At 39.0% G+C, this 16669-nt stretch overlaps 1 protein-coding gene across 11 annotated transcripts in view; it reads left to right on the top strand.

Annotated features, from left to right (window-relative positions):
* The first annotated feature begins 78 nt into the window (after positions 1 to 78).
* The window catches only part of SUGCT (succinyl-CoA:glutarate-CoA transferase), a 328623-nt gene continuing 312032 nt past the window's right edge, over positions 79 to 16669 (top strand). For all 11 annotated transcript variants that reach the window (XM_090142216.1, XM_090142215.1, XM_090142217.1 and 8 more), the window contains exons 1-6: positions 79 to 1783; positions 3714 to 3765; positions 3853 to 3926; positions 10180 to 10265; positions 11151 to 11201; positions 16256 to 16376. In XM_090142216.1, coding sequence (XP_089998342.1) covers positions 1636 to 1783; positions 3714 to 3765; positions 3853 to 3926; positions 10180 to 10265; positions 11151 to 11201; positions 16256 to 16376 — 532 coding nt within the window. In that variant the 5' untranslated portion in view covers positions 79 to 1635. The remainder of the gene's footprint in view (positions 1784 to 3713; positions 3766 to 3852; positions 3927 to 10179; positions 10266 to 11150; positions 11202 to 16255; positions 16377 to 16669) is intronic.

The raw sequence follows: 16669 nt of genomic DNA, 5'->3' as shown, positions 1-16669 counted from the left end.
GAACGCACGTAAGGACGCGTTAGGAGATCGGAAAGAATCTTGTAAACGTCACTCGGAGCTGCCGGTAGCGCTAAGGTAGCTCAGACAGCGAGAGCTGTGGAACTGCGAGAATCCGAATGGAAATCCTCGCAAATGCAACATGGAAATGCAGAGATCGTACTCACCGATCTTGGCTAATCCTCTGCTTTTATCTTCTCTTAAAGACCAATTTTTTACCTTTTGTGGTACACACAAGGAATGCCATATCTACACGATTACATTATCAATGTAATATCAATTTCTCGCTCTGGCCGGTGTGTTTTAATTAGTTATTTAAACACCAAACTAATTGGAAATAGGCACTGTTACACAGATACTGAGTCGCACCAGGATAGCTTTACTAATAATAGCTTTATCATTGAATAGCTTTACTAATGAATTTCTTCTTGTTGACAAATCCGAACTGCTTCTAGGATTGCAAGCAGCCACGTCCTACATTTCATTACACGTAGCAAACCTGTTGCACAGCTGGTTTTTCCCTGTGTTGTTCTTCAGCATGCAGGATCTTTGTGAAGAAACACTTCTTAGGCTGTGGTACTTGCAGTGCTCTCTTTCAAGCAGTCAGAAGTGTTATCTGCCACTGAGGTACAGCTGCTATCCTCACAGTTCTTTTTCCATAAATAAATGCTTTTTTTTTTTTCTTTTTTAATGCTGCTACAGAGCACCGTGGTTTTCATGTAAAGAACCTTCCTCTTGGTCCCAAGCTAAAAACAGTCTGAAAGTAGTCAGCTCGGGGCAGAATCACTTACAGGTTCAGCAAAGTGAATCCTTCCAGTTAACCCAGCCATAGACAGCTGAAGGCTCAGCTTATGATGCAACTGACATTGCACAGGGAGCTCAAGGACCTTCCTCTTTCTAGCCAGAGAATTGGCATACACTAAAACTGCCTGACTTGTAAGCGTGGTGCATTCTTGTGGGGTTATTTTATTTAATCTCGGCAGCATCATATGCACTCATTTGTACACTAAACCAGAAACAAGTGCCTAGGAGCCAGGTGTCAAAAAAAAGAGTCATTCTGTATGAACCCTAGGCTTTGTGTTCTAATTAAGCCACAACTGGAATTACCACTGCAGTATATTACCCCATTTATACAGGCCAACCGCTTGCGTCTTGCATAGCATGGAAGATGAAACTGAAGCTCGTTGCCACTTTCTGACCCCTTTTATCAGGTCTGGGACCCCCAGCAGGAAGCCTGCCTGATGCCAAAGCGAGGAACGTGGGGTCAGTTCAGCTGTGGCACCCTGTGAAGAACAAAGCATTCAACAGAGCCACAGAGCACTAAGCTCACACAGCCCTTCAAGAAGACAGCCAAGAAAGCAGAACTGCTCGTTCTCCGAAGGCGCCGCACACCGCCCCACGAGACCCAATCATTCACAACCATTGCGACGACCTCACGCCCCTCAAAAGCACGACAGCACCTCTCGCGCATGCGCACCGCCCCCAAGCCGGGATCAATTTAACGCCTCCCTCCCCGAGGGCGGGAGGCTGTTGGGACGCGCGCACGCGCAGTGCGGCGGAACGCGCTCCTCGCGACGCCGGCTGTGGCGCTGAGTGGCTGACGTTCGTGTGCCGCTTCGAGCCGTGCCGCTCGCGAGGATGCTGGGCGCCGAGCCGGCGTGGAAGAGCTGCGGCCGCGGGCTGTGGAGGAGTTTGCGTCGTGCTGCCGGCGGCAGCCTCCGCGCTCTGAGCGCCGCCTCGTCCTCAGCCCGCGGAGCGGCGCGGGGTGGCGGTGCTCCTCCGGCAGGTAGCGGCGCCGCGCTCAGCACAGCCCAGTCTGTCCCCCGCATCGCGTCCTCCGCTGGCGGCGGGTGCGAGCGCTTCGCGGAGCGCGGCCGGAGCTGGGCTCTGCTCGGCGGCCCTGCCGTGCTGGTAGCGGGCGCCGCGGTTCGGAGAGAGCTACTGGGCACATCTAATCGCCTTTTTCTTTTTTTATTTTTAATCATCATTATTATTTTTTCTTCCTCTGAGGCTTCAAAATCGTAGCATCAAACATCGTTTGTGAAAGAAAAAAGCTGCATCAGAGTCAGTTTCCCTTGGCTTTCACGCTTCTCTGATGACATGGCAGTGATTACTGCATCGATTGCATGGCAGTCGGAGGGAGCGTGGAGCTGTGATCCCACACAAGTGCAGCCTGGTGTGACAGCGAGCTGCGGTTGGGTGGTTTTGGTTGGAAAAGTGGCTATGCAGCTAAAGCTGGGACCTGGCATCTGAGGAGTGATGCTCCTCTGGACCAATTGGGTTACAATTAATTTCAGCCGGATTTGCATTCTTATAGAAGTACTCAGTGTGCTGAGCTAATCTTTTCTCAGTTTCCCCTTTTATAAAGGAAAATTTGGTAATCTGGTGTGAAGATTACTTGATCTGCACTGCCACAGAGTGATCTTTCTGGCTGCTTACTCATACCCTTACAATAGGCTTGCCTGTGGCTACCCCTGCTTTTATTCTGGGGACAGCCTGGTGGGTTGAACTAAAGAGTCTAAGCTGAGGGTGAATGAATCTGTTTAATTCTCCAACAAAGAGATCTTAAAAAGGAGCGTGGCTGTCCTGCTTGGGGTCAATTCAGATGTGGGAATAGCTTGTGTACAAGCAGAACCAAGGTAGAGTTGGGAGAATGGGTTTGATTTCAGTCATGGCTACTGGAATAATTCAAAAGGAAAAATAGTAGAGAGAATGGAAACAATAGAGGAATCTGGTCCCTCTTTGTTAACTATTTCTCCTAAACTGACAGTAAGGTCACAGTGAAGCAAATGCACACTGTTCCTTAATAGGTAGTAAGCACATGTTGCTGTGTTTGCATAAGTATGGCCAACTGGATCAATGTGGAGTTGCACCGAGGATTTGTGATGCTTACCTGGCACTGGCACAGGTGTTTTCCAGCACCTGGAGCTCTCACTGAGTTGTGCAGTGTTGAAGAGAGGTGGCAGGATGAATCTCCCTATAGGGTTTGAAATGTGTGATATACATGGCTATTCCTAGACCCACCCATTTTCATCCATATCCTGCCTGGCCTGCATATTGCATCAAAAAAACAAACACCGTGAAGCTCAAATCCCTCTGGAATGATGGCTGTTTCTCAGGGCTGGTCAGGTTGGAAGGTGTGGGGAGGAGAAGGAGGAAGGGGTGCTGATTTGCTAGCAGTTATCTTGCATGTTATCAAAAATTGAAAGGCAGAACAAGTGTTGCCTTAGTTCACACACTCTACCTTGAGTTCTGTAACCTGTTTTTGAAATGCAGTCTTTTTTTATGTGGTGCAAGTGCATGGGTCTGCTACACAGGTCAGACCACTTTGCTGCTGTGGATTCTGTACTTCAAGTTGATCTGTTATCCGTTAATTTTAGTTTGTTGTTGTGATGTTTGTTGTGCTTTTGCTGGATCTTTCATCAGGTTAGTCTTTGAAATCTATATGTGTGTTAGTGGTAGGCCTGTATAAAATACCTGTAAGTATTTTCACTGTAGAATTCTGAGGTGTTTGGGATAGGTTCTGCAATGTTAACCATAAGATTTTTGGATTTTGAAGGGCATTATTGATATAATACAATCCTAATAACATATCTCTGCAGAAAGGTTTATTATCCTATGTTTGGGGAGGGAGGATGATGAGATTAAAATGAATCAGAAACATCTTGCAAAAAAAACAACTCAAGAGTAACTTATTGTTTTCTTTTTCTTGTCAGGTGCCAGTAATGTAAAGCCACTGGATGGTGTGAAAATTCTTGATTTAACAAGGTTTGTGTTTTCTTTATGATTTGGAACACTGTCTAGATGCAAATACTGTAGGGAAAAAAACTAAGAAAATCTTTCTAAATTTTACAGAGTGCTTGCAGGGCCCTTTGCCACAATGAATTTAGGAGATCTTGGGGCTGAAGTTATCAAAGTGGAAAGACCAGGTAAGGTTCTCCTTTGTTTTCTATGTGGTAAGAACGTGGGCTAATTTAGCAAATGATTGTATTGTTTCTGTATTTGGAATTGTCTTTTTTTTATGGTTTTCCTCACATTGTTAACAACAACTTACTTTCTGATAATGTTGTGGGATGTTTACTACGGATTGGGAACATACAATTGACTAAATATTTTCAGAAGTGACCAATAGTAAGTTTATTTGGTGAATGTATGTTTTTGGTGGTGATGTGCGTGTGGTATTGGGCTATGAGATATTAAATTTTGTAGCAGCTTATATTTTTGTGAGGCTACAGCTATCAAATTTCTGGAATCTGTTGACATAGTTGCTCTATTTCTGGCATGGTAGTTATTAATAAGTTTGCTTGCATGTCTGTGGTCTGTTTGCTTGAAGTTTAACACTGTACTCCAGTATGTGTGTTTTGTTCAGGAACAAATACACATTTAGGAAAGATAAGATTGAAGCTGTAAGGGTAGGTCACTTGTTTTTCCAGATACTGATGTACAAAACAGTACTGGGTCATCACTACTAACGTGCCTTATTCCATCACTAAAATTAAATTGATTTCTTTTGAGTGGTTTGGACTTTTCTTAGGTTTTAAAGTGTCATGGCAATGCTTAGGTTTTTGGAGATTTTTTGTATTGTGAGAGGATAAAAACAGCTGTAACAGTAGTATGGCCTCCAAAATTTGACAGTCTACAGAATTGTAAGTTTCCAGGGTTTTTTCTTTAAGGTACCATGTTTTTTTGTTTTGTGTTGGTGATTTCATTATATTAGGAGGTTTCAATTAAGATTTCTGCTTTGTCCTTCCTAACAAGATAAAAAGGAATGATACAGCAGTTTATATAGTACATATAGTTTATATCATGGGGGTGGGAGGCTAAGTCAGCATAACCTTATGCCATGCTGGTTGGGATTATTTCACATCCACAATTATTTAGTAGCTATTAAGATGCTACCAGAAACAGTAAAACTGCTGATACTCAGTGACATTTCATCCTTGATGTCAGGCTTGTCCAACCTGTGGCCTGGCTCACAGTGCAGCCCAGCCTGTGCCTTGCACCATCATGGTGGTGGTTCTTCCTGCTGTCTCTCAGCCAGCCCTGCCCATGTGTGCAACTGTAACTCAGCAATGACCAAACATCTGTGCACTATTTGCACTGTCCTCATTTCACCCCAGACAGGGCTGTGATAGCTCAAGTTATGACAAACAATTTCACAAATTTTGATGTGTTGGCTGAACGGAAATCCTGTGAATAGTGAGAAATATGTTATTGGAAAGCTGTGCTTTCCATCCTGATAAAGGAATTTGAGAATAGGGTTTAAGGCTGCCAGAAAATTATCAATTTATTGTTATATTTGCAACTCCATTTTCAGCTAACATAAATACGTTATTTGCACATTTTTGAGTGGAATGTGTAGAGTTGCAATCAGACATTCAATTCAAAAGTCCGTTTGGCTGTCTTTAGCCCTGTCTCACCAAAGAGAAATACCTTCACTTCAGAGTTACCTTACTCATTTCATTGTCTTTTGGCAGTAGGTACGTTTCTGAGCAACTGTTTTCAAGGATGAAGTACAGGAAGAGTAAATTTCATCAAAAATCTCTGATGAGCTCTCTGAGGGCTCACTGAGAACAGCAGCCACTGCCTTCAAACCAGGGTGATATATTAGAGTCACAAAAGCAAGGTTGAATATCCCACTGGATTTATGGTTTTGTTGCTCTACATTTTTATATTTTCACAAAAATTGTTAAAAATTAAAATATTTTGTTGCTGATATGCATTAACAATGTTACAGATTTTTGGAGGCTGCTCCAAAAGTAACACCTACTATTTTTTTTATGTTGGCCCACGATGTCAAAGGTGGACATTGGTGGTAGGACAGTATGGCTGAAGCTTCCTGGCAATATTTTGTTACATTTTGTTGCCATGTAACGGATGGCAGCAGAGCAGTCTGACCAAATGGTGTCTGACATGGAGTGCATATGAAGCAAAAGGTGTCGCTGAGTTCCTCCACGCAGAATGGCACTCACTGACATTCATCAACACTTGTTTGGTCCCTAGTGGTTCAGCAATGGATGTGAGGAGGTGGTCAGTGCGTTTCAGCGGTGGCAACAGTGATGATGGGTCACCTTCACTGATGTAGATTTTGATGAGTTTAGCACACAGACTCCTGTTCAACGTTAGCAAAAATACAAAGCTTATTTTTCAACATAGTCACCACCATAGTGTTTAGTAGCTGGGAATTTTCTGTATCAAACACTGTGCTTGTTGGTTAGGTTGTAGCTTCCATGGAAATAAATAGGAGGCATTACTTCTGGAGCAACCTACATATATGTATATGGACCAAGGCAGTTCCTTTTCAGTCAGCGTGGCTCAGGCAAACCAAAAGATTGGGCACCATGCCTTATATGGTGCTTTTTTTTCTCCCCTTCTCCCCCAACCATCATGATAGTCACTTTAGCTTAGGACTTGGTATTATCAACATAAAGACCTTTGCTTGATTTTTGTGCCCTTATCTCTTGCTGCTTTAGCAGAGTAATGGAAATGTGGTAGGGGTAATAGTGCAGTTTTTGAGAAAGAAAATACTCTGCTTTTACAGGTCTTTTTAGTGCATACCATGCCTTTGTCATATTAGTTAGACAGATTTTGCTTATTGGAACTTCACTCAAAGCTTTTCTTGTAGGAAATAATTGAATTTCCACATAGAGCTAATGTTAATGTATATGAGGTGGTGATTGTACAAACCTCTGAGAAGATGAACATCGTATTTTCGACTTTTCCTTTCTTGGTATGAGAAGGAAACCCACCTGGATGCTTTCCTGTGCAACCTGCTGCAGGGACCCTGCTTTAGCATGGGTGTTGGACTGGATGATCTCCAGGGGTCTCTTCCAATCTTTGTGATTCTGTGGTTCTTGTAAATGGTGCATCCTAACATCACTGACTGCTGTGTATCTGATGGGCAGATGTAGTAGGAGACAAACCATAATGGAAGGAGCCATGCGCTTTACAGCCTGCCTCATTTAAATAATGTACATTTAAATATTTAAGTGTATGGTAGAAAAAAGTGCCTGAAATTCTGTGTAGAGGGAAATATGTGCCTTTGTCATATAGAGAGATGCTGGAGGTATGTTTTGAAGTAAATATGATTTCAATAAAAGGACTGGAAGCAAAATTACCAGCAGAGTTACCCTGGGGGCAGTTTGCTATGCTATGATGTTCTCTTCATGGTTTTCTTTCAAGCACTGAGGCTGAAAGTTTGTGTCTTTTTAAACCTTGTGATTTAAAACATGATTAATAAGAGAAAGTATTTTTTTAAATTATGTATTCTGATAGAATCAAACACAAGCAATATGCACCTTAAGACATGGATTCCCCTTATAGTGGGGACAGAGAGATAAGATGTTTTTCTTTTTCCACTGGAGAGCTAAGGTTGTGTGACTCAGTTCTCTCTGAGCCCAAGCTTCTCAGGTAATATTAAACAGAAATACATCTTACTACCTTATATACTAATAAATACTAATCTTACTTACTAATATTAGAGTACTGGTTAAAAGGCAGGCACTTCAATTTTGGAAACAGAAGCTCTGCTTTTAATTTTCATTTTATTATTACAAGGAAGAAAGATAGTATGAGCATTGAAATATGTTGTTTGTACTGCTTTTATGTCATTTTACACAGATGTGGTGGGGAATGGCAAATGTTTTGACTGATAATATGCCAATTCACCTTATATTCTATATCAACATTTTCCTCTGTGATGTTAGTGTTCCTGGACAGTCCCAGGTTGTTAGATTTCCCTGACAAGGTAACTTTTAATTTTCTCTGGAAGCTTGCAAAATGGAGCAAGTTATTTTCTTCGTGAAATAGTTCTTAAGTCCAGGATGTGATAATCCTTTATAGATGGAAATAGGAATTTACTGGAAAGAAGAGACTTCTGAGTATGTATAAAAATTATTCCTTCTAGTTCTGAACATCTCTGATATTAACAAGCTTCCAGAGTTTTGTTTTCAGATGCAGAAACAGATTTCTGCTGCTCCTTCAGAGTTTGATTGGATGCTGGTAGTTAGCTTCATAAATAGAATTTAGTTTAGAAATTATTTTTGTGTGTTTTACACAGTAGTTTTCTTTGTCCACTCAGTATGTACGCTTCATAGAAAAAGCTGCTTCTGAGATCTGTTGAGGGTTCAGCAGTGCTTAAAAAAAAAAAAAGAAAAAAAACAACCACAACAAAAACAACCACCAACCAAGAACAACAAAACCCAACAAGAACAAAACCTTGTCATTCTATTGGAATAGCTATGTTCTTTAGTTCTTAGAAGCATGCAAGAGTTGCATGGCATTCAGTTCTTTTAGGATTTCTCTCTGCGTTTGGCTTTCACTTTGTCATTTTGCACTTGGGACATGTAACTGTGCCAGACTAACTGTGCATCTTCTTATGTTTTTTCTTCCATATTTAAGTTTGCATGTTTAAATTTCTTTGTTTTTGGTATAGTTTTCACTAGTTCTTTTCAAAACGAATTAATCACACATTTGAGATACTGAGACATTAAGTCTCCTGTATTTTATTTTCAATGGCAAATACTAAGTTTTTAACATCTAATTGGTATCCATCAAAAGCCTTGTCACAGCAACCACTGGATCATCATTACTCATTCACTGTTTTTAATGTTTTCACATCTGTGACAGGTAAGAAGTTGCATTAATTTTCTACCGTCAGTTGAGATGGGCAGAGGAATGATTTCAAGTGTCTAGGCAGTGGGATGGAGCAATATAGGAATGTTGGTGATTAAATATGAACTGATGATTTTAGAGGTTTACATTCTAGCTCTTGGAGAGCTTTGTTTTGTGATTGCAGGGGGAAGAAAGCCTGAGAACTCCAAACTTCAAACGTTTGTGGAATGTTGTTAATCTCTTCTTCAGGGAGATGATGTCTGTTCTCACAGGAAAGTTCAAGAACACTTGGATTTTGTGTTGAGGGCCATGGTTTAGTGAGAACTATTGGTGATAGGTGGATGGTTGGACTGGATGATCTTGTAGGTCTTTTCCAACTTGGTGTTTCTGTGGTTCTGTGACACCAATCACACTAGCATCCCACGTGGGAAGCATTTCTGAAATATTTTGCTTAAATGACTTGAAATGAGAGCATGTAGAAGAAATATTAATGTTCTTCCCCAAGCTTCTTGCTTGAACCAAGAGAGTTCTTTGAGATACTAAACAATGTAAATAAATATTGCTGAATGTAATTTATGTTTTTATAGCTTCTGCTGCAGTTGATCATAAACTGCTGTAGCCTTTAGGTGTTCTAGTGTGAAGCATAATGCTGTGAGAGTGGTGGTACTATACTGTATTGGGCTAAAAGTCCTTTAGCTTAGTTCTGCATCTCTGTTAATGTTAGCCTTCTGTGCTGCCTCTCTAAAGAAACTTTCTGCTCCCTTGAAGTTAGCAAGTACATAAACTTTAGGTAATGATAGAGAAATATTGTGTATACTTGCTGACACTCAGGGTCATAATTATGTCTTAATTAAATTCAACTTCAAATTTATCACTTTCATTTTAAATGGATTGCTAGTCTTCTTGACACCTTAAGAAAGGTTTAAAATCAGAAATTAGGCATAAGAGATTCAATTACATTGGTGTCTGCACCAGCTTTAATGCCGTCTTGCTTTTCTGTAAGGCAAGAGAATTTCTGAACAGAAGACAGTAGCAAGTGCTTCTTTCTGGTGATATTCTGCATCACACAGCTTAATGAGCTGTGCTGATCAGTGATCTCATGACCTTGTTTCCATAGTGTTTCAGAAATGGTTTTCTGACTGTGTGCTGACTGAGAGCATCTGCTAAATTCTTTGAGATTGTCTAAATGAATGCTGCTGTACCTCAAAGCAGAGCTTTAAGTTAAAAAGGAAATAAGTACCCTGAGGTGTGACTGTGTGTTGTTGTGTATATTTTAAGATGCAAATAGTCACAGAAGGAACAAAGCAGGCTATATTAAGATTATATGTGTATATATATAATGATTATAGCAGTAACAAAAGCAAAACTTGTTTTGCTTAGTCACATTCACTCTTAGGTGTTTTCTGAAGTAAATGCCCTGAAACATTTATACTAAAGTGGTTGGTTGTCCCCTGCCTGCTAGTTGAAGTTTAGGAGGCTTAAATATTACCTAGGATAATTAAAACTTTTGTTTGTTTGTTGTCAGTGTAGTGTTGAATAACTGCAAAAACATGGTTGTATTTCTGTCAGGAACTGGTGATGATACAAGAGCCTGGGGCCCACCTTTTGTTGGAACAGAAAGTGTTTATTTTCTCAGTGTCAACAGAAATAAAAAGGTAAGTGAAGTGCTTCACTGAAGATTAGTCTGTCAGTTGTAAAAGCAGTTGAAGACATTGCACTTCTCTTTCAAATTATTTTTGCTTTTTGTAGAAAGAGCTTTGTACAGTATGTGATTGTTGACAAAAAAACTAAGTGAAAACAAACAACAAAACCTTAAGTGAGTATGATTAGCAGTCAGAGAAAACTTCCAATCTTTAATTTTTTTCCATAAACACACTTTATGAGAACTTAGTTTAAACTCATTTAATTCTCAGCGTACCTAATGGAGCAATAGTTACGTTGGCTTTAATTGTATTGTCAAGGTGAATATACATTTCATGAAATAAATGAAGTATTTTGAACAAAAAAGGCTGTAAATCTCTGGTATGGTTCTGAGATCAGCTGAAGCAAATTCCAAATGCAAGAGTGGTCCTGCCAGTCTTCAGTTTCTGGTACAAAATTAACCCTGTTGAATTGAAGAGTGATGGTTACTGTTAGCATTTTAAGGATCACTTCATTTTGTGTGGGTCAGCTGAGCTCACCTGCCCTTCTTGGCAGATAGAGTTGTGGGAAAGCAGGCATCATACTGTAGATGAGTTAGCAGAGAGAGCTTGTGAATCTTTAGGATTAAGATGAAGTTATACACTGAGCTGGTTAGTGGCTTGTTGCCACTGAAACAAATGTTTCTTGTGTTCCTATACGTACTTGCAGTAGTAAGCCACAGTGCAGCTCCCAGCTGCACATCCATCAGACTTGCTCTGTTGCTTGTCTGGTCTTTGAGACTGTTAAGCTTGCTTTACCAACAAAAAAATATTTTTAAATATGAAAAACTGACTACTGATTATGCTTAGAGTTCGATAATCACTAGAACAGTCTGAAGTGATTTTTCTTTTTGTCCCCAGAGTATAGCTATCAATATGAAGAATTCAAGAGGAGCAAAGTTGATCAGGGAGGTAGGTTTTAATGGAATGCAAATCATGTCCATTTTATATTGTTATGGTCCTGTGTAAGAAAAAATAAACTCTATATTTCAAGTATTGGAGGTGTGATAATTAAAAATAGGTATTTTTTTTTTTAATTTTTGTATGGCATTCATTGTTTAAATGATGGGTGAGACGTGGCCTATATTATCTCTACAATTTTACATTGAGATAAGTTCATTGTTCAGAGTAATTTGTAATGATTTTAGATACAATAAAATTTACTCAAACATCAAAAACTTCAGATGAAATATTGTGAGGTAAAGGTCTAACAGTTCAATGCTTAGCTGTGGCTGTATTAGATCTTTCTGTACAACTTCATCAATCCAGTTAGAAATGTCTTCCATTGAAGTCAGCAAGGAGTTTACAGTGGGAGAACTGGGCTCCAGTGTTTGTATATTTTTGAGTGTTACAGTATATTCATGGCTTTGCTTGCAGTACCAGAAGTGTTGTCCTGTAGGTCAAATGCCACATTTGTTTAAGATGAGGGTTTTTTCAGTATTTCAGTTGAGAACGCAAGGATGAATTCAGGTAATGATTTTTCCAGTGACAAAGTTTGATTATTCTAGTAATCTTTAAGCTAATAAAAGCACCGTATTTCACACTCCTTAAGACTTGTGTTTTCTCATCCCTTTTTATTTTTTGAGAAGTGTAAGACCTGCTGACTAGTTCTGCAGGGCTAAAGACCATAAGAGTAGCAACATATCTAAAACTGTGAGCTGGCTTCTGTTCCTGTTTGCTTCATTGTCAGTTCTAGTCACTCTTTTCACAGTAAGTTTGTATGTGTCCTGCAATAAGTGGAATTTGTCTGGTAGGATTTATTGCCAGGAATGTTATACGAAATGGAAAGAGATTAAGTTGCCTTATACTTCTGAAACTTTTTTTTACTGTCTATACAATCTTTGGAGTTCATAAGTGAAGTTTACAGGTTGTCCAGTACCCTCTCCTTGTGCTCTTTGCAGAACATAACCATTCATTTCTGTTATGAAGCTGTATGTTTATCTTCTAAAGGTTTTGGAAACAGATACAGCCATTTGGGAAAATACAGATGTATTTTTTGGATAGTCAAATTCTAAAAACGAATTCTGGAAAAAAAAAAAAAGAATTCATTCCAGATAACCAGGAAAAAAAAGTCTTGTCACCTTATTTGACCTTTCAGGAAAGAAATAGTGAAGGAAAGTAAAACTACTTGAAGCAAAAAGTCCATTGATTCTGTGAATGTGGGCTTGGGATAACTGGGATTAGGAGTGAGGATGAGCTGGAGGAAAGATGGCTGTAGTGTTTGCCTCTTATGTGTGACTGCTACTATTTGAGGTTAAGTAGTTCCCTTTCTCTTATCTAATACTGGTACAGGAATGTGGCTGCTTGATTTAGCTTTTAAATGTACAGCTAATCTTTTCATGATCTATGCCATTAAATGGCTGAGTACTTAAGAATGTGCAACATTACAACCTTTGTACTTGAGGCTGGACTGCTTGAATTCAAGCCCCACACAATTTTTCTATCAACGTAGCAACTATCCTGCCATTGTTTTATTTGGCTTAATGGTAGCTTTTGGAAGTGCTTGGTGCAGAGGTCTTTACGTTTTATTATTGCATCTCAAATGGAACTATAATATAATGTTTTACTTTCAGTCTTTGAAATGTAAGAATATTATCTGTAATAAAAGACTTTGTTGTCAGTTGTCTTTTGGTAATATCAAGATGTAGGTATGCAGAATTCTGAATTTTGCACAGTGATGTGTTTGCTATAACGACAAGTATTGTTTGTGTTTGCAAGAGGAACTTTGAGCTTGGGACATCAGATACAAATAAATATGAACTGTATCCTGGGCATATGTCCTACAGAGAAAAGTGAAGAAGTTTAATCACTTTTTTTTAATAAGAAAAGTAGCATGATTAGAATAATTGAATTAGTAGTATCAAGTATGCAGGAAAACCTGTTAATCAGCAATCCTGGATTTGGCACAGTGCTGACAAGACACTTGTCCAAAGGTCTACTCTTTCATAATTATGTGAATATTTTACAGTGTGGTTACCGTACAATTATTCTTTAGTCTGTATTCTCTTTCTGTATTCTGCATCGCTTGTAGCCTTGTTTTCCTTCCTTTGCTTTTAACTCACTGTTAACTGCTTTTTAAAAATTTGAGTGTCTCACTGAGTGAAACTTATTTTCCCTTCAGTGATGGGATGTGCACTGATACTGTGCTCTGACATATATGGCTTGTGCATTTTTGTGTATTACTCAGCAATATTCAGCAACTTGTTTTAAGAAACTTAGGGATACATTTGTCCTGAGTATTTAGGTTTAACTAATTAAATTCTGTGTTTATTCATGAAGGACTTGGGAAAATTCCATTGGATGGGGAGCTGATGGCGCTCTTCCTTCCCTCCTGTTCAAGGTAGTTGAGAGGGTCATCATGTCTCATGCATACTCTCACTTAACTGTTGTATATATGCACACATTCCTCTTCATGGAACACTTGTTTAAAAAAAAATCCTTCTGAAGGGATGAATAGTTTGTTTTGTCAAGTTAGTATCTTCATTACGTGTTGCTTATATTCAAATTAATGATTACTTTGGTGTTCATTATGCCTTTTTTTCTGATGTCCTGACATGTACAAGTTGTGCACATAAGTGTCCTATCTGGAACATGTAGTAGTCTGTTCTACACTACTTTGCTAGTGTAGGTGAATGTACAAGTGATATGCTCAAAGGGCTTGCAGGTCATGTAGTTCTGTGTGAAGTTTTACTTGACAGCGGATTTAAAACCCTGTTGAATTTTAAGACTGAAAGTCCCTGTGTGCCTTAAGGACATTCTGTGATTCTGTGCAGTTGGTTTGGATAGAGTCTGAATACAGTTCATGCCAAGGACAGAACCCTGGGTACCCATGCTTAGTGCAGTGAACACCAAAAGAGATCTACTGTTCACTGCTGGCTTATATTTAAAGCCTGTTTCCAGGTGTCATGAGAGCACTAGAGGCCATGCTGACACAATATTTGTAAGATGCCTGGAATGTTATGCTCATCTCATTCTCTGAGAATATATACACTACTAACCTTGGCCTAAATCACTGTATCTTCACTTAGCACTGTAGTCATCCACGTGTGTTGCCACATCCAGAGTTATGGCACTTATTTATTTACTTATTGTTACAGTAATGCAAGTCATCCTCTTTTCCCCACAGTGGTTTGCAGGTGTTGATTCTTCAGTATGAGATGGACAGCAGCTCTCAAATTAGCCCATGCTGTTGCTCTGTATTGGATAGGTTACAAAACCCAGTGAAAGCAGTACAAAAGTTATAATTGATTTCTTAGATGAATTTAGCTAAAGTTGTAGTATTACCAAATGTAAAAGTAATTATGTATAAAGGATTTAGAGAGCAAATGAAGCCCCTTAGATCTATTTTACATAAAGACATTTTAGATATTAGACATTAGATATGAAAGATCAACAGCCTGCTCCCAGTGCATTGTCCTTTCTTTGCTTTGGGTGTGCTGTCTGGCACAGAAGATTGGGACAGTCATAGATCACTCTGATCTTCTTCTGTTTTTACTAGCTAAAGCTTCACCTCTGTAAAACCTTGGTCTTCTTGAGAACCTTCCTGTGACAAATGCTGGCTTCTTAAGTAACTGCTATGAAGGGCTTGTCATTTTCACAGAGTCATGAATTAAAACAACAACACAAAAAAACACCAGCAATACTTACTTAGAATTTGGAGATTTTCAATTGTTAAAAACTGGCACTCCTAGAGTTCCTTGACACAGACTCTTAAAAAATAATTTACCACGTGCATTTAAAAATGCACTTTTACTGTATGCTGAAGTTCATTTCTGTAAACGTTACTAGCATCTCATCCATGCATCTAGTTAAGCCATTCATAATTTACATGGCTTCTTGTCTAAATAGGAGTCAGTTTCTGTCTTTCCTGTGAAATATTTGCTGTCTTGGCTGTTTCTTTGGCCTTAAATTCAACTCAACAGACTACATGCTAGAACAAAAATGCTTATGATTGCAGATATGATGACACTAATTTATGGAAGCTGGCCCAGTGTGCTGTGGATATTGATCAGATAACTGCATGGTAGTTCCAGAGAATTTGACTCTGATCATCTTGAAATAACATTAAGAAATGAAGAGTTTCAGGTCATGCTTATAGATGTATGTACAAATGTATTCTTGTCAGGGAGTAGTTAGATTCCTGGAAAAAGCAACTGAACTGAAAAAGAACCTCAACCTCCACGACTCTGCCAAATAGTACATATTTATTTTCAAATGTAGTTCCCTTGTTTCAGAAGTTCTTAATTAATATTAATTCTACTGAAATATGTACAAATATTTACGTGCTTAACTCCTCTAAGAACAAAAAGATGTAATTTAAAGCCCATCAGAGTCATAGGTTCATCTATAATCTCAGTAGGTTTTGGGCTAGATCATTTATTCAGATGTGATGCAGAAAATCCTGCTGCAGAGCTTTATAATGCTGTTCTAATTGAGGTGACCTTAAGATGTGTGTAGCTTCTGTTACAGTAAGTATTATCAGTTGTTTTGGAACTGAAGAGAATCAACCAGAAAACAACAACAAAAAACCAAGAACCACCACCACCATCCTTTCTGTCCCCCTCCCCTCACCCGCAGCATTTTACAAAATTCTAAGGGAAACATGAAGGATTTGTCCTTTCTCCCCACTTTCTTCAAGCTTAGTATAGTATAAAGTAGGTGACTGTTATGTAAATTTTGATCAAATACTTGGAAATCAGTATGACTCTGTTAATACAACTACATTACAGTTTTGTCTAATAGACTTAGAACTTTTATAGTTTCTTTTCTATATGCACAGCATCTCTAATGTGTAGTTTGCAGGCATGCACAGTCTAACAGACCAAAAAAATCTCCTTAGGTTTGAATTCTGTTCTGTCAGAAAGACAGGAACCATCTTGATTAGTGGTACTTCGAGCTACATGAGAAATATATTGAACTTTTGGAAGCTTGTTAACAAATCTTATACATCTTTTTCTTTTCTAAAGCTTGCAGCTGTATCTGATGTTTTCGTGGAAAACTACATCCCTGGGAAACTGGCTGAAATTGGCCTAGGTTATGAAGACATTGTAAAGATTGCTCCTCACATAGTATACTGTTCAATAACAGGTATTGTGACTTCAGTAATTTCTGCTATTTCCTTTACTCCTCTTACGTTGTTATGAAAGTCAGTGATTATATAACAGTATGTTATTTTGATGGTGGTCAAGATAAACTGAAAGAGAAAATAAGTTTGATTTTAATTGAAAAACATGTATGGGAAGAATGACGAGGCAGCAACAGTGTCAACACTTGGTAAGTTGTTCAGTAGTGACATTACCACACTGCTATGTTCAGATAGGCTTGAAAGGAGTCTACTCTGGCTGGATTCCTTGTGTGTTGTTTTGAACAGATTGATAACT

This window comes from Phasianus colchicus, chromosome 6 (genome assembly GCF_987193195.1).
Source record: "Phasianus colchicus chromosome 6, bPhaCol1.hap1.1, whole genome shotgun sequence".
In the NCBI taxonomy this organism is placed as follows: Eukaryota; Metazoa; Chordata; class Aves; order Galliformes; family Phasianidae; genus Phasianus; species Phasianus colchicus.
The sequence above is the reverse complement of the archived record's forward strand: the minus strand, read 5'-3'. Positions and strand labels throughout refer to the sequence as shown.